The 24,595-nt window shown below is 59.5% G+C and overlaps 2 protein-coding genes across 6 annotated transcripts; one reads left to right on the top strand and one right to left on the bottom strand.

The window, feature by feature from the left end:
- Window positions 1-1,226: 1,226 nt before the first annotated feature.
- RPL36 (ribosomal protein L36) lies at window positions 1,227-2,759 on the top strand. 2 transcript variants are annotated; one of them, XM_033854591.2, is made up of 4 exons: window positions 1,227-1,356; window positions 1,537-1,631; window positions 2,427-2,561; window positions 2,632-2,759. In XM_033854591.2, exons 2-4 carry the CDS (start codon window positions 1,539-1,541, stop codon window positions 2,719-2,721), a joined length of 318 nt encoding a protein of 105 aa, XP_033710482.1. In that variant the 5' UTR covers window positions 1,227-1,356; window positions 1,537-1,538; the 3' UTR covers window positions 2,722-2,759. The 2 variants fall into 2 exon arrangements, with proteins under 2 accessions (XP_033710482.1, XP_033710483.1); XM_033854592.2 differs by lacking the exon at window positions 1,227-1,356 and adding an exon at window positions 1,361-1,425.
- A 123-nt stretch (window positions 2,760-2,882) lies between these two features.
- On the bottom strand, window positions 2,883-24,353 carry LONP1 (lon peptidase 1, mitochondrial). Of its 4 annotated transcripts, none has more exons than XM_033854578.2 (18): window positions 23,894-24,352; window positions 20,992-21,080; window positions 20,314-20,433; window positions 18,214-18,445; window positions 16,769-16,830; window positions 16,289-16,418; window positions 15,821-15,904; window positions 14,126-14,346; window positions 12,360-12,498; window positions 11,462-11,640; window positions 9,046-9,133; window positions 8,536-8,658; window positions 8,337-8,453; window positions 6,068-6,208; window positions 5,543-5,708; window positions 4,515-4,726; window positions 4,274-4,438; window positions 2,883-3,233 (listed from the first exon to the last, which is right to left on the bottom strand). In XM_033854578.2, exons 1-18 carry the CDS (start codon window positions 24,323-24,325, stop codon window positions 3,057-3,059), a joined length of 2,877 nt encoding a protein of 958 aa, XP_033710469.1. In that variant the 5' UTR covers window positions 24,326-24,352; the 3' UTR covers window positions 2,883-3,056. The 4 variants fall into 4 exon arrangements, with proteins under 4 accessions (XP_033710469.1, XP_033710470.1, XP_033710471.1 ...); XM_033854579.2 differs by having other exon boundaries at window positions 6,068-6,205; XM_033854580.2 differs by lacking the exons at window positions 2,883-3,233; window positions 4,274-4,438 and adding an exon at window positions 7,423-7,471 and having other exon boundaries at window positions 4,563-4,726; window positions 23,894-24,353.
- Window positions 24,354-24,595: the final 242 nt, after the last annotated feature.

The following is a 24,595-nucleotide window of genomic DNA, read 5'->3' as shown; positions in this document are numbered from 1 at the left end:
GGGATGTGTGTATTGGTGCCAGAACTCTCACCTTCATTTCACAGGTGGAGAAACGGAGGCTGAGAGACAGATGGACGTCATCCAGGAAGTCAGGGATGGAAGGAAGTGTAACCGATTGTGGGCCAAAGGCTATATTTGCAGCACGAAGAACGTGGTTTGTGCACCAATAATGATAGCCTGCATCAGGCGCTACGCACTTGACATTCATGACATCTTCACAACCAGAGGTTAGTGCTACCATTGTTACCATTTTATGGATGGGGAAACTTAGACGGGAAGTCAGAGACAGAAGCTGGGATTCTGACACCAGACTGTCCCTCTTTAAGGCAACGTGTGGGCTGCACCTGCACATCACTGGTATTTAGATTAATGAATTAAAAATTGACACTTTCCTTAAAATGGTAAACCAGCAGTGCTCGCATAAAGAAAAAGCAACTGTAAAGATAAAAACTAAATGAAAGCAATGTTATTAAAACAAAATAATGTTTTGAAGAATGAAACAATGTTATAAACAGCTAGCTACGGGTGGGATAGGGAGGGTGGGAGGGAGACGGAAGGGGGGGGCTATGGGGATATAAGTATAGCTGATTCACTTTGTTATACAGCAGAAACTAACACAAAAATGTAAAGCAACTATACTCCAATAAAGATGGTTTTTTAAAAAAAAAAAACTAGTTCCTGTTGGCTGTCCAAGCCTCCAAGATTAGCAGGTGATCCAAGGGCTAACCCCAAACAGACCAGCCTCAAATTCATACTGTCCCTTGGAAATAAATAGGATTGAAAGATAAAAACCAGAAAAAAAGAATATTTTTTTGTTCCCACCACGCCGCCTATCCCTGCACCTAAAATTACATCGAGTTATATCAAGTGCCACCAGGGGGCACTATATCACAACGCTTTCCTTAGCTCTAGCCCAGAGCTTGGCTTCATATATAGTAAAACCAATTTCTCCGATTGTGGAAATTTTAGTTTGTGCCAGTTATCATATCTTGCTCAAACAGTTTGGAATAGGTACTATTGTTGTCATCATTCTATAAATGGAGAAATTCGAGTAGTGGGAGCTGAAGTCTCTGGCGCTGGGACAGCCAGCTGGCGGCACAGGTTGGATTTCACCTCTCAACCCACGCGCAGAGGGAGACACCGCAGCCACAGCCACGCCCACCCGGTCCGACTACTGGTTTGGGCCCGTGAGGATAAGCGCGCATGCTCAGGGGGCCCACAGGGACGCCTCCAGCCGCCAGGGGGAGCCCGCGACATTCCTGCCTCTCTGGCCCGCGCCGCCCGCGGGTCGGTAGAAATCCCAGAGTTCGGTGCGTTTGAGGCCCTTCCGCCGCGGCAGCCATTAAGGAGCAGCAGGTTAGTGAAGCCCAGCGCGAGTACCATCAGCTGCCATCCGGACCCTTGGGGCTCCAGTGCAGCTCGGGGGTATGGTTGGGTGCAGCGAGCAAGCCCGGGGGAGCCGAGGCGCGGGGTTCCGGGCGGCGGGGACCGAGCTGGGACTCACCTCCACCCCTCTCTCCCCACCCCTGTCCGCAGCCATGGCTCTGCGCTACCCCATGGCCGTGGGCCTCAACAAGGGCCACAAGGTGACCAAGAACGTGAGCAAGCCGAGGCACAGCCGCCGCCGTGGGGTGAGTGCCGGGAGCGCCGTCGGGAGTCGAGTCCCGAGGGCAGTGGGGAGCCTTGGGCAGTGGGTAGCCCTGGTGTCTTGTTTGTTTGTTTGCGGTACGCGGGCCTCTCACTGCCGTGGCCTCTCACGTTGCGGAGCACAGGCTCCGGACGCGCAGGCTCAGCGGCCATGGCTCACGGGCCCAGCCACTCTGCGGCATGTGGGATCTTCCCGGCCCGGGGCACGAACCCGTGTCCCCTGCATAGGCAGGCGGACTCTCAACCACTGCGCCACCAGGGAAGTCCAGCCCTGGTGTCTTAAACGGAAGAAAGGGGGTGTCAGGCTTGCGCAGAGCAGAGTGAAGATGCCGGTTACGCGCCTGCGCGGCGAACGGCCGCCGGGGCTAAGTAATGGGACCCACCTGGCCCGTGGATTCGGAAGCTGGGGCAGGAGCGAATTGGGAGCGAATTTTGACGCATGAGCAGGAGTTTGCCGAGTAGAAGGGTTTCTGGATCGGGGTTGGAATGTGGAGGGAAAGCGGATTCCTTGTGTGTCAGGTTGAGGAGTCGTAGGCTCATGGGGGTTTATATATTTCTTCATTAAGCGGCCCCGACTCCACGGTGCCCAGCTTGTGTCCAGGGCGAGAGGGTTCTGGGCCCGGGGAACACCCTGTGCAAAGGCCGGGTGTGACGTGCCACTTTAATGTTGATAAGATTGGGGACTGGGGAGGATTTGGGCTTCCCTTGTTAGCAGACATACAACACTCCACCCGGAGACCCCCTCCGAGCCCCGCCCTGACGCCTCCCTTCTCCCGCAGCGCCTCACCAAGCACACCAAGTTCGTGCGGGACATGATCCGGGAGGTGTGCGGCTTTGCCCCTTATGAGCGGCGGGCCATGGAGCTGCTCAAGGTCTCCAAGGACAAGCGGGCCCTCAAGTTCATCAAGAAAAGGGTAGGTAGGACCCCTGTTAGGGCCGGGGTGGGACTTGGGGCTTAGGCTCACGGCCCTCCTTGCCCGGCAGGTGGGGACACACATCCGTGCCAAGAGGAAGAGAGAGGAGCTGAGCAATGTCCTGGCCGCCATGAGGAAGGCGGCAGCCAAGAAGGACTGAGCCCTTCCCCTCTGTGCACAATAAAACTTTTCCAGAAACTTGGGGTTTCTGTGCTGCCAGTGGGAAGGGGGGGTGCCATCTGCTGGGGCACACGTGTCCCTGGGCACCTTGGTGACAGGCAGGGTGGTGAGCACAGAAAGAAGCCACAGCCAACCAAGCAGTACTGGAAACGGCTTTTAATCATAATTAAATAATAGTCAGTGATTAAGCCATGATTGAGGGCGGGCTCCAGGCCTCTCCTGAGCTTCCTGTGGCTCAGCTGCCTGGAGCCTCTCCCCTGAGCGCAGTTCCAGCCCCGGCGGGCCCAGCGGTGCCTGCAGTGCCCAGAGCCGGCGTCACCGCTCCACAGCCAGGGCCTCGGCCTGCTCCTCGGGGAAGGCGATGTTGAAGATCTCACGGTAGTGCTCCACGAAGTGCACCTCCAGGCCCTCGGTGATGAAGGCTGCCAGGTCGTAGAAATCCTTCTTGTTCTCGGTTGGCAGGATGATGCACGTCACTCCAGCACGCTTGGCCTGGGATGGGGGGGGGGCAGTCAGGTCAGTGTGGGAGGTAGGAGAGGGCTGGGCATGGAGCCAGGTTTCCAGTGGCCACCCTGCTGAGGAAACTGAGGCCCAGGGTAACGTCACCAGCCTCTGTTCCAGTAGCTTGGCAGCAGGAACCCAGGCCTCTTCTGGCGTGGTGTCACCCCAGAGGCTCTCCCCACCCCCAAAGGTATCTGGAAATACGGGAATTATGAGGCCCATGGTTTCTGGGGTTAATCAATCAGCACCCACTGCTTTACATTTAGAGGTCTGGCACCTAAGACTGCCACGCGCCCTGTCGCACCTGGGGCCTCTGAGCTGCTGTCCCTCAGCCTGACTCTGCCCCTTGGTGGACAAGGGTCCCCATGTGTCACCATGTGTTGCTCTAGGGATAGCATGCAGTGACTCACTGAACCTCTCACTTTGCAAGACAGGAAAGCAAGGTGCAGAGAGCCTCCCACACACCTTGCCTGGGTGTCCCTATCACGGGAGCCCCTCCCTGTGGGCAGCTGGGGCTGCGGTCCGTTTGAGGTAGACAGGGAGAGGCCTGGGGGCTCAGGTGAGAGAGACTGGGGTGCTGCCAGGAGCTCGGGGGGCTCCCAACACTGGGAAACACAGCCCCCCCCCCCCCCAATCCACCACAGTCAAATCTACAGCACACCCAGTGAGACGCTGGGCTCTGGGCCCTCTGTCCACCTGCAGTGCCTAAGCCTTGCTCCTCCAGCCTCTCCTGCACCCACAGGTCTCAGTGCTAGGCCACGGGGTGGGGGGGGGGCGGGGGGCGAGGAAGCAGGAGACCCTACTCATCCCTGAGGAGCTGAGATGAGGGCTGAAAAGGCTGAGAACCACCGTAGAGGGAGGGGCAGCTAGGCAGTCAGTTCAGCAGGGGATCCAGGCCAGGCAGATCCAGATCCCATGCCCACTGGGCCTCACTTTCCCCTTCTGTAAAATGGGCCTGTCACTCTTCTCACCTGGGGGTGTTAGCCCTGACACGTGAATGATGGCTGTGCACTATCACACGGGACACTCACCGCAATGGTCTTCTCCTTGATGCCTCCCACAGGCAGGACCTTACCCGTGAGGGAAACCTCACCCGTCATGGCCAGGTTCTGCCGTACCGGCCGGTCCAGAGCCAGGGACAGCAGGGCCGTGACAATGGTGCAGCCAGCGCTCGGGCCATCCTTGGGGGTGGCGCCCTGGGGGGGAGACAGGCTGGTGGGCAGGCGGCTGCCAGGTGGCGGGTGTGGGGCATGGGCGCGGGTCCAGCCTCACCTCAGGCACATGCAGGTGGATGTGCGAGGTCACCAGGTACTCATTGGTGGGGTCGTACTGCATCAGGAAGGCCCTGGCGAAGGTGTAGGCGATGCGGGCGCTCTCCTTCATCACCTCCCCCAGCTGGCCTGTAACCTCCAGGCTCCCGTCCTTGTCCCCCTTGCTGTCACGTGGCCGTCTCAGGGACGTCTCAACAAATAGCGTGGAGCCTCCTGAGGAACCGAGGGCAGAGCCCATGAGCCCAGGATGCCTCAGACTCCTGGATGGCCGCTCCCGCCACACCCTCACCCTCATCCCCAGTGATGGGACGCCCCTCACCGTCCCTTCCCTGGCTCATCCCAGCCTAGAGCCTTCTCATCCCTCACACCTCAGTGCCTGCACTGTCCCTGCAGCCACCTCGGGGCAGCAGATCCATCTGCGGGGACCAGGTTACATGAAAACCTGAAAACGATCTCTGTGCTGGGCCTCCGCGTTCTACTTGCCCGCGGCGCAGAGCCTGCTGGTGCCAAGCTCCCTCCTCCCAAATCAGTCAGCAGATAACAAGTGGCTCAGAGCCTGCCCCCTCTGTGCCCTGCCCACCAGGACCGCACCCAACCCTGCCTGCTACACAGGCCCTGAGCCGCCCCCGCCCTTGTAGCTCCCAGACCCAGCGTCCCCAGTGAGGGTGGGCTGAGCCACGTCGCCTGGACAGGAAGCCCCTCGGACCCTTCTCCCCAGAGCTGCCTGGCCCTCCTCCCCCACTGGGTGGTGGCCCCCCCAGGCGACAGGGTCTCGTGCTGTGAAGGGCTGTCCTTCAGGCAAACCTGAAAACCATGAGCCCAAAGAAAGCTCACGGGGGCACTGCGGCCACCTCGCGGTCCCATCGTCCCTGATGAGCCCTGGTCCCCTGGCCTCACTGCACCCTGCCTACCAGTGGAGAGGGCGTTCAGAGCAGCCTGCAGTGAGGGCTCCCACCTGTACCGGGGGACAGACGACCACAGGGACGTGCAGAGCCCCCGGCGCTGCCTGCTCCAGCGCAGGCCACTCACCCATGGCGGTCCAGGCCAGGCCCATGGCCACGCCGGGAGGCGTCATGTCGTACATGCGCTCCACTGTGAACACCGGCTTCCCCACGAAGTCCTGCAGGTTCTCCGGCGTCACCTCCACGAACTCGGCCTCGCCGCTGACAATCTTGTAGGCTGCCTTTCGCAACACCTGTGTGGACGCAGCAGGCTGGGGGGCAGCCAGGCCACAGAAGCAGCCCCCACCCCCTGCCCCCAACTCTCCTCCACCTGCCTTTAATTTTTTACAGTTGTGATAAAGTACACGTGACCTAAAACCATCTTAACCATTTTCAAGCGTACAGCTCAGTGGCAGGAAGTGCATTTGCACTGGTGTCCAGCCATCCCCTCTAGAACTTTCTTACCTTCCCAAACTGAAACTCTGTCCTGATTAAACACTGCCTCCCCAGCCCCACCATCTACTTCCTGTCTGTGGCTGTGACTCCCCTAGGGACCTGCTGTGAGTGCCCTCGGACAGCATGTGTCCCTCCGCCGCCGGCCAGGCAGGCTCACCTTCTCCACCTGCTTCTGCAGGTTGCGGACGCCGCTCTCCCGGCAGTACTGCTTGATGAGGAGGGTCAGCACGTCCGATGACAGTGTGGCCTTGCTCTCGTCCAGGCCACACTGGGCACGGGCCTGAGGCACCAGGTACTGCTGCCAGGGAGGAGAGTCGCCATCAGGACCCCAAGGGCCTCTCCCGTGGCCCCTGCCCACCCCTCCAAAGACCCCTGGCCGGGTAAATGAGGTCACTGAGGTAGACCCTGGGCCTGCCCCGTGGAGCCCCTGTCCCCGGGGGTACCTGGGGGCCATTCAGCAGAGTGTGTGAGGGGAGGCTGCTCCCGAACCACACCTGAGCCGAGACCTGAAGGGAGGAGAGCCAGCAAGGCCAGGAGGGGGTGGCAGAGTGTCCAGGGAGAGAGCCCAGCAAGTGCCAGGATCCTTAACGGTGGGCCTAGGACCTGCAGGCGCCCGGCCAGCCACCTCCACGTGCTCCCAAGGCTCATCTTAGCTGCCTCTTCCTCCAGGAAGGCCTCCTTGAACCCCCAGACTTCCTCCTCATGCAGAGACCGGTTACGTGACCACTGCACAGAGCAGGTGGGGATGCGGAGCAGGTCAGAGGCTCCAGGGTCACTCGGGGCCCAGCACCACCCCTGCCGCACAGCAGTCAGTGGAGTCTGAGCAGTCCTGAGCACTGACTGCAGGGCAGAAGTGTCCCAAAGCCCTCGTGTGCCTCCTGCTGTCCCTTCAAGGATTTGAAGGAACCCCTCCACCCACACCGCCAAGCCTGCCCCACCTCTGCCTGGTCGAGTGTCCAGGCTGCTGGGGGACAAGGGGAGTGACGGGGAGTCCCAGTACCCCTGCGACCACCCCAGCCAAGAGCTCCTCTTCCTTGCCTCCCACCCCCCAGGGGATGCAAAAGGGGACAAGATGCACTAAAGCCCTCTCTGGAAAGAAAACACTGTATCAGGAACTCGAGCCCTCTGGAAGGGAAATCCGGCTCTCCCCTGACTGACTGCAGGCTAGTAAAGCACCGCACACACCCGGGCGCCAGGAAAAGGGAAGGATCCCACCAGCCCGGGAAGCGCTTTCCTACAAATAGAGATGCAGACAGAGGCCCGCATCCCGGGGGACCCTGGGCCCAGGAAAGCCCAGGGAGGCAGTCCCATAACCCGGGGAAGCACGGCTGGTGGGTAGACGGACAGCAGCCTCACTCTCGCGCCCACAGCCGTTACTGACCTGGCACGACACCGGCCATGGTGCGTGACCACAAGGCAGCGGGGCAACTCAAGGGGTAACTTACTGTCAGAGCTGAACTCACAACCCCAAGACAGTGCTGGGCCCTGAAGGCCAGGGTGGGGTCGTGTTACCTTCAGCACTGTGCTCACGGAGTGTCTTTCCTTGCTCTTGTTCTACGGCCTGTGATTATAACAAGAAATACATATTGGGTCTTTGGCCCCAATTCCCTGCACAAGCGATTATAAGACACTTGGAATTTCCTGAGTGACAGGCACGAGAGGAGCATCCTTTCTTATTCACAAGAAGCCCCTTTCAAGAAGTGATCATTAGCATAGCTGGATGGGGGCTGGTGGCCAGAGGAACCAAGGGACTGGAGGGATAGAACTTTCACCCCACCCTCAGCCCCCAGGGAGGGGAGCTAATCACCAGTGACCAATGATGCAATCAGTCATCCAGTCAACCATGCCTAGTAATGGGCCCTTCCCCACACCTTGCCCCAGGAGTCTCTGTTTTGGCTGTTCCCTAGTTGTATCCTTTATAATAAACTGGTAACAGTAAGTAAAAACTCTTGTCTTCCTGAGTTCTGTAGACTGTTCCAGCAAATGATCAAACCGAGGAGGGGGCTGTGGGAACCCCCGGTTTATACCCAGTCAGTCTATAAGAGCGGCCAGGGACTTGGGGGCTGGCATCCAAAGTGGGGGCAGTGCTTTGGTCTGAGCCCTGAACCTGGGGTCTGATGCTGTTTCCAGGTGGGTAGTGTCAGAACTGCACTGAATCGTAAGACCCTCGGCTGACAGCTGGTTGGGGTGGGGAGCCCCCCGAACCCCCGCCTTGGTGTCGTCCGTGTCTTGTAATCACACCACACGGGCAGATCCCGTCCACATCCGTCTGTCTCCTCCTGGCTCGGGAGCCCCAGAGCAGATCTGCGGGTTGCACCCCTAGCTCCGGTTAAGGGCCTGGCGCCTAGTGGGCACTCGGATATTTCCTGAGCCCAAGTGGCGGCGGGGCACCCCTCCCCAGGGCCGGGCCACTGGGGCTGCCTTACCTCTGCGATGGCGAGCTTCTCCTGGGCCACGTAGCCCGACACGTTGATCATCTCCATCCGGTCCCGCAGCGGCTCTGGGATGGTCTCGGTGATGTTGGCCGTGCAGATGAACAGCACCTGGGGGAGGCGGCAGCGAGGTGTGGTAGGACGGGGCGTCCGGACTCTCCCCACTGGCCCAGCCCCCGGGTGGGACACGCACCTTGGACAAGTCCACAGGCACGTCCAGGTAGTGGTCCAGGAAGTTTGCATTCTGCTCAGGGTCCAGCAGCTCGAGCAGTGCTGATGAGGGGTCCCCCTGGTAGCCCCGGCCAATCTTGTCCACCTGAAGGGGCAGCAGGGGGCGGCAGGTGTTAGCCCCTTGTCCTCCCCCAGCGCCCGCTCGCCGGACACCCCAGCGGGAGACCAGACCACTGGGGGTTGGGGCTAGGGAAGCCCAGAGCAGGAGGGCTGGGCTGACCATGTGGCCACAGGCAGAGACCAGGTCTTCCAGGGCGGGAGGGGGCCGGTGTCATGAGACAGCCGGCTGCAACAAGGCCGCCCACAGTGACTCAGGCACCATGGAAACCGCAGGGGGCCAGTTTCACCTTGAACACAGACTCCGTCTGGTCAGGGCCGCCTGCAGCTGTGGGCCAGGAAGGCCCAGGGGCCACGTCCAACCTCAGGGAAGGGTATGAGCCCAGCCAGGGCCCAGCCCTCAGGCCCCACCCACCTCGTCTATCAGAACCAGGGGGTTCTCCGTCTTGGTCTTCTTCAGGCACTGGATGATCTTGCCGGGCATGGCGCCCACATACGTCCGCCTGCGGAAGAGGGCACAGCGGGGCGGTCGGTGTCCCAGCGCCTGGGGTAGCCACACTGGCGCCCAAGGCCCAGCTCCCCTGGAGCTGCGGGATCACCACATGCCTTCCAAGGCCGCCCAGAGGAGACACAGGGAGACGCACACAGCGTGGCCCCAGCAGAGGATAAATGCTTCCGCACTGTGCAGGTGGGCAGAGCACTGGGTCATCCTGACGGCGTAATGGTCCCAAGTCCTGGGGCTGTCAACGTGCTCCCCCAGCTCAGGCTCAGGGCGGGAGACAGATTCACAGCCAAGTCTCACTCAGACTCTTCCCGCTAGCCAGCACCTCCTATCCAGACGGCAAAACCCAGCCGGCATTGCCCGATCCAACAGAAGGAGAGGGGCAGGGAGCAGCCAGGGCCTGCGGCAGGAACATCCCCCACACCTGGGTCCTTTGGCCTCAGGGTCACCAGGCCCAGGGCCTGGCCCCAGCTGGCACGTCCTTTCAGGAGTGTTTCCTGAGAGCCTACTTGTCTGCCCAGTTTGGCTGCAGGTGCCTGCCTGGCATTCTTAGGAAAACAGACATGAGTCCAGTGCTGTGAGCTAAGGCCCAGCAGGGCAGACAGACCACAAACCAGGCAGAGGAGAAAATCACAAGGTACGAAAAACTTCGTTCGTATCTGCGACAAAGAAGAAAAGCAGGCATGGGGGATCTGGAACGCCACTTTGAGGGTGAGGCAGTATTTTAAGGAAGAGATAAGGAACATCTTCAGGAAAGGCTACAAGCAGAGGAGGTGAGGGGGAGCCACATGGATGTCTGGGGGAGGGGCATTCCAGGCGGAGGGCACAACCAGTGCAAAGGCCCTGGGGCAGCACCGTGCCTGGTGTGTTGGAGGAACAGTGAGGAGGCCCATGTGTCTGGAGCAGAGTGAGCGAGGGGGAGAAAGGGAGGAGGGGAGGGCAGGGAGCGGACGGGGCAGGTCGTGCAGGGCCTTGTGGCCCACAGGGAGGACTTGGGCTTTAACCTGAGGGAGGTGGGAGCCCTGGAGGGCCGTGGGCAGAGGAGGGTTTGGCTGTCACCAGTATAACAGCAGTCAATTCCCTGTCCCTAGACCAACAGCAGCACAGAACGCCCACCTGCTCGCACGCTGCTGGGTGCCCTTTCCCCAATGACTCACCCCCAGCGTCACAGATCTCCTGTGCTTGTTTAGAAACTCCAGCACATGGTGCTGGTCTGCAGCTCCCTGTCCTTCCTGAACCAGGGCCCGGCTCTGCATCTGCCTCCCTCTCTGCCTCCAACCCCTCTACCTCCATCCTGCTGCACCTCCCAGCTCAGACCGCAGCTCCCGGGCACACCTGCACCATTCCAGCCTGCAGGCCTCCCAGTGACCCCGCCCCCAAGGCTGTGCCGGCCTCATCCCCTCCTGACCCCCACCCGGGCCCCACCATGCTCCGGCTCCCTTCTCCAAACCCCTGGAGCTCACACCGGGCTCCGGGCTGGGGAGGTCTCGAGACTGGCCACCGTCCAGGGGACTTGAGAGAGCCAGGAGTGGAGGGGGGCTGCAGCAGACTGGGGTGCTTGCACCCTGCCCAGCGGGCAGCCCAGCTCTGGAGCGTTGCTGCCAGGAGGGCCTGTGAACCCTGGTGCCCAGAACTGTCCGTGCTTTTAGAAAAGCCAGAAAAGTAACTTTTAAACACAGATTTAAACCTTCTTTGGACACTACAGGATGGAAATGCATGGCCGACTTGGAACAGACACTTGTGTACCCACTGCGCTTGTGCCTCACCGAGGCTTTTCAAAAACCCACCCTCTGCGGAGGCCAGCATGGCGGGAAGCCCCAGAACACAACACCCTTAATGTCCCACAGAAGGACACCACGCACGGGCCAGGTGGCTGTCAGAGCCTGCGCACAGGGGATGCCAGCCCCGCTCTGGGCCTGACAAGGGAGGCAAGAACCAAGACAGGTGCCGAGGCCTCACTGGGGAGACCGTCTCACCTCCCACTCTAGTCCCCAGTCCCCGGGCCTGCAGCCAGTGTTGCCAGGGTGCGGGGTGCTGAGCTGGTGGGATGGAAGCTGGAACCAGGGGGCCGTCTGCTGACAGCCTGGCCGAGAGGCCTTTCCAGTGGTTGAGAGGCTGAGGTTTTGATCCAATTTGATCCGAGGTTTTTAAGCACCTGGACTGAGCCAGGCCTGACGTCAGATTGGACACGCTGACTTTTCAGTTACCTATTCCAGCGTGAGTGGAGTTTGCTGCCTGCCACCATCACGCTACAGGGTAGGAAAAGACCCAAGAGAAGGAAGGCTGATGGGAGGCGGGGTGAGCCCCGAGGGGGAGGGGCCAGGCCAACCTGTGCCCCTTGATCTCGGCCACGTCCGTCATGCCCCCGACGCTGAAACGGAAGTACTCGCGGTTCAGGGCCCGGGCGATGGAGCGGGCGATGCTGGTCTTGCCCACACCTGGGGGACCGTAGAAGCAGAGGATCTTGCCCTGGGTCGACGCCCGGAGCTGGCTGACGGCAATGAATTCCTGCAGGCAGAAGCAGGAGGACCCCGTGAGACAGCACTGCCCTTTCCACAGGGCAAGGGCCCCCGCCGGGCCTGAGCCTCCCCATCGTCCAGGCATCTGGGGCTGCGAGAAGGGACAGGGCCTGACCCAGAGGGGCCGAGCTGATTGGACTGTCATTTGACACTGGAGGGACAGCCTATGGCACCAACAGGACGAGCAGGCGGCAAGGGGACGCGGGTGATGGACTCTGGGTGACCCCGATGCCAGGCGCACCCGGCAGCTCCCCACCTGGATCACAGTGTCCTCTCTCCCCGCCAGCCCACCCGCTCTCAGCCAGACACCTCTGGCCCTCATTTCCTCCTATCACGAGCACAATTTTTATCCCCCTGGGGAAACTGTGAGCTCCCTGGAGCGGGCAGGCGGGCCTGGGCGGCCCCTAACACCTCTGAGCCACTCCAACCCCGGTCCCTCCGGCTGGGCCCCTCCATCCCTCACCCTCCTCGGCCCCTGCTGACCCCACACAAACCTTGGCCCAGCCAAGCCCCCCCCAGACACTCCAGGGAGCTCCCCTGGGTTTCCCCCACCACACAGGGGGAGTCCTGGCTCCCGGGCCCCAAGGCCCCCGCCACCCTCACAGATCCAGACACGATGGCCGCCGCCTCTCAGAGCTCGGCCAGGTGCCCCGCACCCGAGTGGGGGGGTGGGCGTGGCCCCGGGGAGGGCGGGTGGCCGAGCCTCACCAGGATGCGCTTCTTGACATCCTCCATCCCATAGTGGTCCTCCTCCAGCACCGCCTGGGCCCGGGACAGGTCCAGGTTCTCGTCGCTGTACTTGCCCCACGGGATGGACGTCAGCCAGTCCAGGTAGTTGCGGGTGACGCTGCCACAGGACAGACAAGAGCCGGTGAGCGGGCCCGGTGAGCCGCCCGAACCCCACTCCATACATCCACAGTGCTGGGACCCACGTGCCCGATGTGAGAACACCACCAAGTGTCAGCTGCGGCCCAAACTGCCCTGAGAAGCCGGCCCAGCCTGGCCTGCCCCACTCCCGGCGCGGTGCAGACACGCCTCGCCTACCGCGCGTTTTACACCTTGAAGGTTTGTGGTAACCGTGCCTTGTCAGGTGATGGTCGTCTTAGCAATAAAGTACTTTTTAATAAAGGCATATACGTTGTCTTTTTTTATACATAATGCAACTGCACACTTAACAGACTACAGTAGAGCGTGAACATAACTTTTACACGAAGGGAAACCAAGAAACTTCATGTGACTCGCTTTTTTGCTATGAACCGAACCCGCGGTGTCCCCGAGGTCTGCCTGTATGGGTGCAGTTCCTGGCACAAGGGCTACATTTGCTTCCCAGACCAGAGACTCTGCGAGCATGGAGCCGGCTCAGGGTCCCACAGCACAGGAGGGGCCAGCGGGTAGGATGGGGGAGGGACAACCTGATGAGGGCAAGTGGGGAAACTGAGGCCTGGAGCGTGACCCCAGGCCGAGGGCTGTGCACCCAGGGACAGAGGCGCCCCTCACAAAGGGCCTGATAAGGAGGAGGCAGGGAGGTCAGAGGAAGAGGCAAGGCAGACGGCAGAAGCAGAGGCTGGAGTGACGTGCTCAGAAGATGGAGGAAGGGCCAGGAGCCATGGAACATTTCCGAGAAACTGAAAAGTCTGGAGACAGAGTTTCCCCAGAGCCTCCAGAAGGAGCCTGTCCTGCCCACCACACCAGACGTGAGGGCCTCTGCCTCCAGACCGCTACATGAGTCTGTGACGTTCTAAGGGACTAAATAAGCGTGTGGTCACCCTGACGTCGGTGTGGGAAGCGCACTCACTGCCCCAGGAGAGGAGCTGGGGGCATCTCTGGTGGGGAGGCCTGCAGCGTCCGGGGCAACCAGCATCTCCCAGGGTCCTCGTGCAAAGAGACCAACCTTCCCCAGACACCCTGAGCCAGAGAGAGGCCCGGCCCAACAGCCCAGGAGGGTCCGGTGCTGCAGGCCCGCTCAGATCCTCCCTCTGAGGAGCTGTCCCACGAGCCACCCCGGAGCAACGCCCAGGCCTGGGCTACGGGCAGAGCCAGAAGCATCCCACGGGGCCCCGACCCCTAGCCAGTGTGCACAGGACAACACCCGCCGGGCAAGGCCAGGGCCCCAGGAAGACGCTTGTTTCCTGGCTGACTCTCAAAGCCGCCAGAGGGAGGCCAGGGGCGGGGGCGGCCTTGGAGCAATGGCCCTGGGGACTCCTGGTCCTGACTGGTGGCACTGGCTTCAAATCCCTGTCTCCATCTGCCAGCCCAGAGGCAAGGGAACTGATGTAACTTCTCCAAGCCTCGACTCCCTCATCTGTGAAACAGGGGCGACAGAGACACGGCCCGCACAGGGGCGATACGAGGGGATGGACACCCACCGTGACCGAAACATGCATGAGGGGCCCACCCTCCTGGCTTTCCAGGGACCCCAGTCAGATGCCCAGCTTTCCCGAGGCCGGGGAACGAGACGGGCCCCCTGCGCTCACTTGAACTCGGAGGAGTGGTTGTCCAGCAGGCCCAGCTTGCTCAGCTCCTCGTCCACCACGTCCATGACATGCCTGGGGACCACGAGCTCCTTCAGCCGCTCGCGGAACTTCTCCTCGATGGCGTCCTTGTCGTCCTTCTCCAGGCCCAGCTCCTTCTTGATGATCTTCAGCTGCTCCTGCAGCAGGTATTTGCGGTGCGTCTGCTTGATCTTCTCCTCCACCTGCAGGGCCCAGAAGCCGCCGTCAGAGCAGAGGGGGCGCAGCCCAGGGCGGGCCTGCTGCTTCCTCAGGACATGGGAGAGAAACCCAGGGCACCCAGCCTCCGATTTCCCCCACGTCCCACCCTAAGTCCTCCTGGTCACCGGCCTCACGATAAGTAACACCGAATTCCAGGGGAGGAAGTGATCCACCCTTCAATCCTGGTTACGACCAGGAAAAGCTGGGCCTGATGCCAGTGTGTCCCCCACGTTAATCAAAGGGGTGCCACGCTCCCTCTAACAGCCGGAACAGCAGGACACGGGCTCAGGCCCTAGGTCAGCACCGGCGCCCGCCCGATGGCCTGCTGTCCTGTGCCCTTGCGTGTGAGAGCTGCCTAGTGGCTTTTTCAATTAAAGATATGAGACAAGAGATTTTCCTGGTGGCACGGTGGTTAAAAACTCTGCGCTCCCGATGCAGAGGGCCCAGGTTTGATCCCTGGTCAGGGAACTAGATCCCTCATGCCTGCCGCAACTAAGAGTTCGCATGCCACAACTAAGGAGCCCACATGCCACAACTAAGGAGGCTAAGAGCCACAACTAAGGAGTCTGCCTGCTGCAACTAAGGCCTGGAGCAACCAAATAAATAAATATTTTAAATAAAATAAATACGATACGAATATTTTCCCTAACATAAAAATTAAGTGAGGGCTTCCCTGGTGGCACAGTGATTAAGAATCTGCCTGCCAATGCAGGAGACATGGGTTCAAGCCCTGGTCTGGGACGATCCCACATGCCATGGAGCAACTAAGCCCATGCGCCACAACTACTGAGCCTGCACTCTAGAGCCCGCGAGACACAACTACTGAAGCCCGCGTTCTGCAACAAAAGAAGCCACCACAATGAGAAGCCCGTGCACCGCCACGAAGAGTAGCCCCCGCTCGCTGCAACTAGAGAAAAGCTCACGTGCAGCAACAAAGACCCAACGCAGCCGAAAATAAATAAATAAATTCATTAAAAAAAAAACCTAAGTGCTATAACAGCCTCTATGGCAAAAGAATCTAAAAAAGAGTGGATGTATGCATACATATAACTGACTCACTTTGCTGTACAGCAGAATCTAACACAACATTGTAAATCAACTATACTCCAATAAAAATTAAAAAAAAAAACACAACAACTAAGTGATAAAAGTGAGTTAAATCTGGAAAACGTTAAGTAACCAACAATCCAGGCAGTCCATGCGTTTGCCCAGTTGGGAAGGTGGGCCTCCAACAGCTGAGGCTGCGGAAACAGCTTTCGACCTCTCCCAAGCTGGCTCCCAATTTCCAGCATTTCCCCCCGGGCTCCCTCAGTGGTCAGGAGGGTCCCGGGACCTCTCACTCTGCACTCAGCTGCTCGCACCAGTTTGACATTTTCGCACAGGTTCCCAGCCCCGAGGGGGAGCGCAGCCTCACAGCAGAGACTCTCTTGCGCACTGGGGTCCCGCCCTGCCGCTCACCTCCCGGCCCAGGCGCTGCTGCAGCTTGCTCAGCTCAAACTCCTTCTTGAGGAGGGACAGGGCCTTATACAGCCGCTTGGGAATCTGCCAAGAAAGGGAAGACGTAAGAGGATGGCCATCTGTGTGGAGGGGCAGTGGGGAGGGACTGCGAACCGGGGCATGTGGACAGGCCACGCCTCCCCAAATCCGAGAGGGGCGCACGCTCTGCCCCAGCAAGCCCAGTGCTCCAGCCACGCTCCACAGGTCTGCAGGCCATGTGGACCAGGACACTGGCAGAGGTGCTGCTCGTAACGACGAGACTGGCGACAACCCAAACACGCCACCCACTGACGGGCGCCGCCCAGTGGGACACCACGCGGCCGCTACCAAGAACGAGGGGCCAGACGTGGTCAGAAGGACGTGTGCTAACGTGAACCCACCCCAATGCCGGAGCCCAGGACAGCAGCCAGGTGGGAAGGCCGCACTCACGTTGGTCTCCTCCAGGACGTCCTGCAGCTCGTGGGACTCGGCCCCAGTTAGCGCGGCGCCCATGTCGCTCAGGTAGATGGGGTTGTCCACCACCCTGTGGCCGGCCTGCATCATCTGCAGCACAGACTCTCTGGAAGGGACGGAGATGCTGCCACGGGGCACCGGGACCGCCATGGTCCGCACTGGGCTGTGGCCCATCCTGGAGCGGGACTAACGCCCCAACGCCCAGACATAAGTCACCCTGGCAGCCATCCAGCAGCCCTCCTGAGATGCCTTCCCCCTACCTGGCTGATGATGAGAGAGCCGGGGCCAGGTAGGCTGTGCCCCCTCCAACCTCCCGCCTGCCCCGGGGCCTCCCTGCTGGGAGGGAAGCGGCTCCCCCCTCAGAGGCTAGGCAGTCCCCAAGCCCAGCCGGGATCTCAATGAGGACAAGCAGCCAGACAGGCCCAGCCTGGCCTCGTCAGGAGACAGGAGACCAACCTGTAGAGCGGGTTCAAGGCAATGATGTCCCGGATGGTCTTCACGATCTCCGCCGTCAGGGCCTGGCAAGCAGGGAGGCCACGTGGGTCACTGGGACCAGAGCGGCCTGTGGCCCTGGAGCCCCTCCCACCCGGCCCAGCCAAGGACGGCCCCAGAGGCCCAGGAGCGGAGCCCCAGTTCACAAGTCACAGGGACTCAGGACCCAAGAGCAAAAACCAAACCAACCCTGTCTCCGTGGACCACTCCGAACCTCGACCTTAGAACGAGCCATCTTGGGTGGGGAGAAGGGGCTCGAGGTCTGTCCCCCCCAGAACCTCGCCCCAGCCGGCTCCGCTATGGATGCCACAGGTATTGCTGTCCTTTTTGCCTTAGCTGCCACCACAGAGAGGCCAGTGACACTCCCGGCAGGATCACTGGACACAGTTTATGGCATAAATCCTGCACCTCATTTCCAGAGGCCACAGGTCCCGGCACTTGGCACTCTGCTCAGGGCACTGCCGGCACGAAGCAAGAGCCACCACTGCTGGGCTTTTTCAGTGTGATCCACCGGTCTCTGGTTAATGGGTTTGTCCCTGATCTGCCTGGGATGACCTTTGTAGAAGGAACCAGAACAGGCCAGCTGGTGGGCCTGCATGGCATGCGCGCCAAGAGGGACAGGCACGCTCCTAGCTCCCCACTCCCCTCCCCTCCCCCCAGACGAGAGCCTTCAAGGAAATACTAAGGCTGGGCTGCCCAGGACAGCAGCCACCAGGCGCTGCTCACATTGAAGTGAGTTGAAATGAGATACAATTAGACGTTCTGTTCCTCAGTCGCAGCAGCCACAGGTCAAGTGCTCAACAGTCACAGGGCTGAATGGTGCAGAGTCACAGAATGCATTCAGCACGTGGAAAGTTCTCCCCGGCAGAGCTGCTCTGGAGGGCCCCACGGAGGCAACTGCCGGCCCCGGGCCCCTTGCAGTGCCCACAGCAGACATCACCAATGGATTGTGGCACTCCTTCCCACCGAGGTCAGAACCCACCCCAGGCTCAGACCAAAGCTGTCAGCTATGCCAAGGTGGTGTTCCCCTTGGGGAGGCCAAGGACACCGGGTGCGGGCGCACCCGAGGAGCCTTCCCACCTCTCCCCGTTGGAGGCAGGTCACCCTGCCCATAACCTACATGAGAAGGACGGTGGAAGGACATTTCCCGACACCCTCTCGAGAGCTGGCTTGCCATGCTTGGGGTCAAGGTGGCCAGAGGCTCTTTTCCGTTTTGGAAGCACGGGTCACAGAACCAGCTACATGTGCCCTGCCCACTCCCCCAGCCCGGGGCCCGGGAGGAGGAGCCAGGGCCCGGGTTCCTTCACAGCAGCCAAGGCTCCAGCGCACTTCCGACCTTCCCGACGCCAGTGCCAGCTCCTCCCAGGCCTCCTGGAGGAAGAGGGTGCTCTGCCCCCATGCGCACTCACCTTCACCTCCTCCGTGACCTGGAAGTCCTCGTGGGCGACGTTCTCCACCTCCACCATGAGCACCTCACCAGCGGGGCTGGGCTCTGGCTCCATCACCACCTGCAGCTGCCGCTTGGCGCCGCCGTCCTCCTCCGCGTCCTTCTTGCCCCGCTTCGGCTTCCTGCGTAGCTTCTGCCTGTTCTCGCCCTCGGGCTCCTCCGGCTCCACCTCCAGCTGCCTGTTGATGTGAACCCTGAAGACGAGGAAGAGGAGGTGAAGCCACCGAGGCTGGGGAGAAGGGGGGGCGTCCTGCCGGCCACAACACTCTGCGGTGCTGATGACACAAGGGCTCGCTGGGCCCAGGCCCCTGCAGCCACCAGGGCTGGTGGGAAGAGGGGAGCTGCTGTCTCAGAACCCAAGACCAGCAGGCCCTCTGCCCCTGGACTCCAGCCAACCCATCCATTGTTTCCCACACCAACATCCGCTGTCCTCCAGGAACGAGGACGCCAGTGGCAGCCCGCGCTCTGGGGCCCATCAGGGACTCTGCCTGCCCTTCCCCCGGCCTCCAGCTCACCACACAGTGGCTCCTGCACAAGATTCAGCTCCAGGTTCAAGGGCGCCTCCACTGAGGTCCTCCCCAACCACTCCACATGAAGTCCAGCCCCACCTGCGCACACACCCACCCCACCCCCCATCCATCGTCATTTTCACCCCAAAGCACCCGCCACTGTCAGAATTTAGCTGGTGACCTGTTTTCCCCATGCAGGGGGCGGGCTCCCCAAGTTGGGCCCCTCGCCGGCTACTCCGCTCACACCCGAGGGCCTGGCAGACACCAGGCGCCCGGTGTTCAGTGACGTGTTGGCTCTTTTCTGCCACACGGGGTAACTAACAACAGTACCGCCCTTAGAGAGCAGGCCTGAGCGCTACCGGGGACGCGGACTCAGTGGCGGCGGACACCAGCAAGATGCACAGAGAAAAGGAGGTCAGGACTCGGTGAACACCGAGGTGGCCTGGCCTCAGGACGCAGCAGGACTCGTTCTCCAAGGCACCCTGCAGGTTAGCAGAGCAGTGAGTAGCCGCCCCATCTTTATTAATTTTGGTTGTATCTTATTCTGTTCTTTCTGAGCCATGAATCCTCCCAGGAGACAAAGGAACAGCCTCTTCCCTAAAACAGACTCTAACGCGAGCAGGTGAACACAGGCATGGGGGCTTGGCGCAGCGGGGACGCCACCAGGACTGTCCACGGAAGCGCTGCCGGCCGGGACCGTTTCCCCGGTGTGCTCTGGGGGAGCTGCCGGCTGACACAGAAAAAGTCTCCGTGAGAGGAAAGGATGAAGGGCTCTCGAGTCAACAAACACCAACGGGCATCTGCAGTAAGAAGCTTTTCCAAACACTACGACCTTAACGGTTGGTGAGTCTGAAATGTCTCCCACATGTGATCACAGGACACCTTTGACAAGCATCTCATCTTGGGAGGCCAATGTTCCTTGGAACACGTGAAAAGAAATGAACACGTTCATTTCTTCCAGCTTCAACCCAGCTGATCATGTAGGTTTTTCTTAATTAGCCGTAACAATACAGCGGGTTAGACTGGGCTTGCAAATGCCATATGAAGCCCTTCGGCAGAGGAGGTAGAGGTAGACTGGCTGAGTAAAAAACCGCAACCTGGATCTATGGGCGTCCAGTGGTTAAGACTCCGAGCTTCCACTGCAGGGGGCACGGGTTCGATCCCTGGTCCAGGAACTAAGATCCCGCAAGCTGAATGGTGCAGCCAGGAAAAACAAAAAACAAAAAGCCCAACATGCCAACCTGAATGGAGACGCAGATGCAGGCACCAGGGGGAAGGCGTGCTGACACCCAGACGTGAACCATGAGGCAACGTGCTATCTCCTGTCTCGTGGTGCTTTTTGGACTAACGGGTGTGAGAAATGGCTTCTCACTGACCACCCAGACTGCCGCTTAAGCAGAGCGGCTCTGAGAAGCTGGCGGGGGGGGGGGGCGGTTTCCACCTCCAGCTTTGGCCTGGTCACTGCGGTGACCGAGAAGGGCAGGTCGGTGCTGGAACCTGGGGCGCCCCAGGCCACTCTTCCCGCCCCACCCCGTGCACTTGGGCTCCCGCACCTTCTGTGTCCCATGACGATCATGCGCAGCTTGTCCCCAAGGTCCTGCATCTCGTGGATCTGGACAAACGTCCCCGTGTGGTAGATCTCGTCCAGGCTCTCGACCACGTCAGACTCGTTGCTGAGGGAGAAGGGACACAAAGGAACATGGGCACAGGTGCTCTGGCTCTCTTGAAAAGAGAGAGAAGAGAAACACTCCTCCTGGCCTTGACCTCCTTGCTCCTACAGGTGCTCTGGGCCGCCCCTGAGGGTCACCGCATACAGGCAGGCGTGGCCAGATGGAATCTGGATTCCACTCCACACCTCTTCTTATGGAGCCTGCGTAGGACACACCTTCCGACTTGGAAGTGGAACTCATTCCTACCTGCGGTCCAGGTAGATGTGCCCAGAGCCCCCGCATCTAAGGCTGCTCTGAAGCAGCCTCACCCTGGCCTAACACCAGGGGTCCCCAAGGTTAGCTTCCCCGCACCTGGACCACGCATGAAGCCCAGGGCCTGGGGCAGGGTCTTCAGCCCAGGCTGAAAAGGGATGCTCAGCTCTCGGCCTCATCCCCGGAGGTCTGACTTGGTTTCTTTCAGGTCAGGAGCCAGAGGTCCAGGCTACTCTACGGAGCAGGCTCTGTGGTGAGCCACAATCCAGGGCAGCTTCAACAAAGGAGTGAAGGAAAAATTACACTTACTTGTCATCTTTCTTTAGAAAGACGCCGGCATACGGCTGGGCAAGGCGGACTTTCCTTCTCAGCAGCTCAACCAACTTCTTATTTTTAACCTAGCATGACAATGACCCCAAGGTGAAACGCAGGGTAGGCTTTCTAGCTGACGCTTTGACAGCAGCTCTAGCGTTTTCTGTAGTACTCTCTAGGGGTGTGCTAATCTGATCCAGGACTAACCAACACGGTCCAGGAACCTCTGAACCGAAAGAAAAAAAAAAAAAAGGACGGGCAGTACTGAAGAGCTGCATTCCTTGGTTTTTCCCTCTTCCTAAAAAAAAACTAAAAGGAGACAAACGGCCGGTACCAAGAAATTGATTTCACATCCAATTTCAAGAGCTGTTTCTGTGGCGAAATGCCTTGGCTTGAAAATCTCAACTCTCTGCTTTTCTTTTTGGGAGGACAAAAGTAAATGTGTGTAATCCAAATGTGACACACCCCACAGGCTGGTAATTTCCTCCAATTTTCATGGAAAGTATATCCCAATCACATCTATATCCTATTCATTGATCATCGAAACCCACCGCCCATCACAGCACATTCTCCTGTCATTCCATTGGCAGGTAGAGGACTAAAGTTTCGTAGGAAACAGCTGATGGGAGGAGCACAGGTGTCCTTTGGGCTCAAATGATTTCCTTCAAGCCTGTGTTAATTCCTAGACCAGACTCTAACTAAAAACTTAATGGCCCTCAAACTTTGGCACAAGTCAGAATTCCCTGGAGGGCTTCTTAAAACAGATGGCTGGGCCCCAACCCTGGAGTTTCTGATTTGGGAGGGCTGAAGCAGGCCTGAGAGTCTGCACTTCAAGCAGACTCCCAGCTGATGGCTGCTGGTCCAGGAACCCGGCTTTGAGAAGCGGCGTTTTAACTCCATGACCACACGGTATGGGAATTCCTGACACTCTAAATGCATTCTCTCCAGAACAAAGGTCCATGACATCCATCAGGAGGGTTACATGACCCACCCAAAATTAAGAGCCACTGGTCTACACTCAGAGGCCACTAATAAGGAGAGACGCCACTGGGGCAAGTTAGCCACATGCAGTGTCAACTACCAAATCAAGAGTAATCAGAGCTTGGCTAACAGGTTCAGAAACACTTATTGGGTCCCCTGGGAGCTCCAACTTTCTCCTTGACTAACAGCTGACCGCTGCATCTTAGCACCTGTCCTTCCCTCTGGTGGGATCCCTTTTCCGTTATTTATAAAGTAACAGCAACAGGAATACCACATGCGAGTTCCACATGCCAGTCTCACACTACCCGCAGCATCTCATGTAACCCTCCTGGCTAGCCCTAGATTGGCACACAGAATCTCTTGGAAGAATCCTGTCTCTACTTGGGCACTGGGGACAGGGGGCATCTTCCACTCTGAGGGGCTGAGGGGGCCGTACCTGCTGAACATCCTGGCCCTAAGGGCCTGGGAGGGGAGGGTAGAGAGGACAGCTGGGGTTGGGGGCGTCAAGAATGGAGAAAAGACCCCCAGGGCTCGTTTCTGAGGTGTCGAAAGCGCACCACATGGGTAACAGCAGCCGCTTCTTATGAAGGCGTATCATGCACCAGGCACGGTTCTGAGGCCTTTAGACGTGACCTCATTTACCTCCCATCACAGCTCTAAGAAATAAGGTACTATTACTATGCCCATTTCACAGATGAGACAATGGAGGCCCAGAGGAACAGCTTGCCCAAGGTTATGGAGCTAGGGGTGGAGGGGCCAGGATATGATCCCACAGGGTCCGGCCCTGGGGCCTGCCAGTAACCACACAGAACATCAGGGAAAGCCCTTGGAAGGGCAGCTCGGACGCACACAGTCACAGTGCTGGAGAGGAGGTGGAGGGGGCTCCTTCTGCCCCCCACACTGGCTAAATGCTGTCCCTCTGTACCGTCCTTTCCCTTTCCAGGGGATCGCTGAGATTTATTCAGCAGAGACTAGAGAGTGAGGGTAGAGACTGGAGGGTGAATGCAGAGCTGACTCATTGTATGACCTTGCTTAGACAGTTAAGAGATAACGCTTCTCCTCCACGGACTCATTTCCACATCATTAAAAAACTCAAGTTCCTTGCACTCCTGCTGCTTTCTCTCTATTACATCTCCCTGGTCCATTTGCACCACCCCACACCCCGTGGCTCTTAGTCTGAAAAGATCTTTACTGTCTCTTGCACCAGAACATAAGTTCCTCAGGCAGAGGGGCTGTGTCTGACTTGTTCTGCTGAATCCTCAGCCGGCTACACGGGAACAAGAACACCCTACTGAATAAATGAATGAATAAACCCCTGGGAACATCCTTATGCCATGTTCCTCCTAAGACTCCTGGACAATCCCTCGCTCTATCATCCCCTGCAGTACTTACAGCCTTCCAGTCCATAATTTACTTACTAGCCTTGTTCATTACCTCTCGAATCCCGCTGGAACCTAAGCTCCAAAGGCAGGAAAGTGTGTCCGTTTTGTTCAGGGCTGTATCCCTAACACTTGGAACCGTACCTAGCACGTGACCTCAAGAAACATTTAAGGAAGGAATGAATCCGGATCCCAAAGGGGCTCTTAACCAGAAGGTAGACCGCCCTGGGGGAGACGGTCACAAAACATTTACCAAGACCAGCAGAAAAGTAACCGAGTGGCAAGACTGTCCTGATCTTTCCCGGCACCGAATTTCTATGACTAGGACTGTTCAGTGGACAATCCTAAGCTCGTTGGATTCAACTCTCCTGAAGGGATCTGAAAGGGGGCGGAAACTGGCTCGAGTTCACTAGTAGTGAGAAAACTAAGACTCGAACGTTTTCAAGTTGTGAGGCATGAGGGTGCTGAGCGATCCCTCGGTCCAACCCGCAGCTTGCAGACGTGGGGGAAACGGAGGCCAAGGCGGGGGCTCTCATTACCTCGACAATCTTGATAAAGCGCGGGAACACTGGGTTGCGCGTAACGGCGATGAGCGGCAGGTGCGGGAATACGTCCGGTATCATCATGGGCGTCAGCGCCGTTATGACAGGGCCTTCCCCGCCGCCCGCGCTGCCCCCCACGCCCGAGGCCCCGTCCTCCGCGCCGCCCTCGGAGGCATCCTCGCCGCCCGAGAATGCGCCGCCGCCGCTGCGGTTGTTAGCATCCCGAAGTCCCCGCCAGTGGCCCGCGGCGGCGGGGCCTTGGCCCCGCAGCGCCCAGGGAGGAGAGGCGTCGCAGGCCCGCCGGCCTCTGGGCAACCAAGCTCTGGCCGCAGTCGGGACCCACCCCCCGGCGGCAGCCAGCAGCGGCCGCCGAAGCGCCCAACACCTCGCAGCTCCCCACAGCCGCACGTAGCCTGCACCCGCCGCCATAGCCCGGCCATCCTGGCGGCGCGCGGGACTTGCATCATTTCCGCGGGCTGGGCTGGGGCGTACGTGACGGCCGGAGCGTGCCTGCGTGCCCGAGGGAGGGGTGGCCGGAAACGGACGGCTGCAGAGGCGGGACTTGGAAGAGTGGAGGCGGGGCCTACGCGAAGTAGAGCCGGAAGCGTTCCAGCTCCCTCGTGGCATTCACCTTTTGCGATAGGCTCCTTCGGATCGCGGGGAGGGCTGTGGGCACGCGTGATGGCCCCTAGAAAGAGA

The sequence above is a fragment of the Tursiops truncatus genome, chromosome 3 (assembly GCF_011762595.2).
Source record: "Tursiops truncatus isolate mTurTru1 chromosome 3, mTurTru1.mat.Y, whole genome shotgun sequence".
NCBI classification, from domain to species: Eukaryota; Metazoa; Chordata; class Mammalia; order Artiodactyla; family Delphinidae; genus Tursiops; species Tursiops truncatus.
This window is presented reverse-complemented; position numbering and strand designations above follow the sequence as displayed.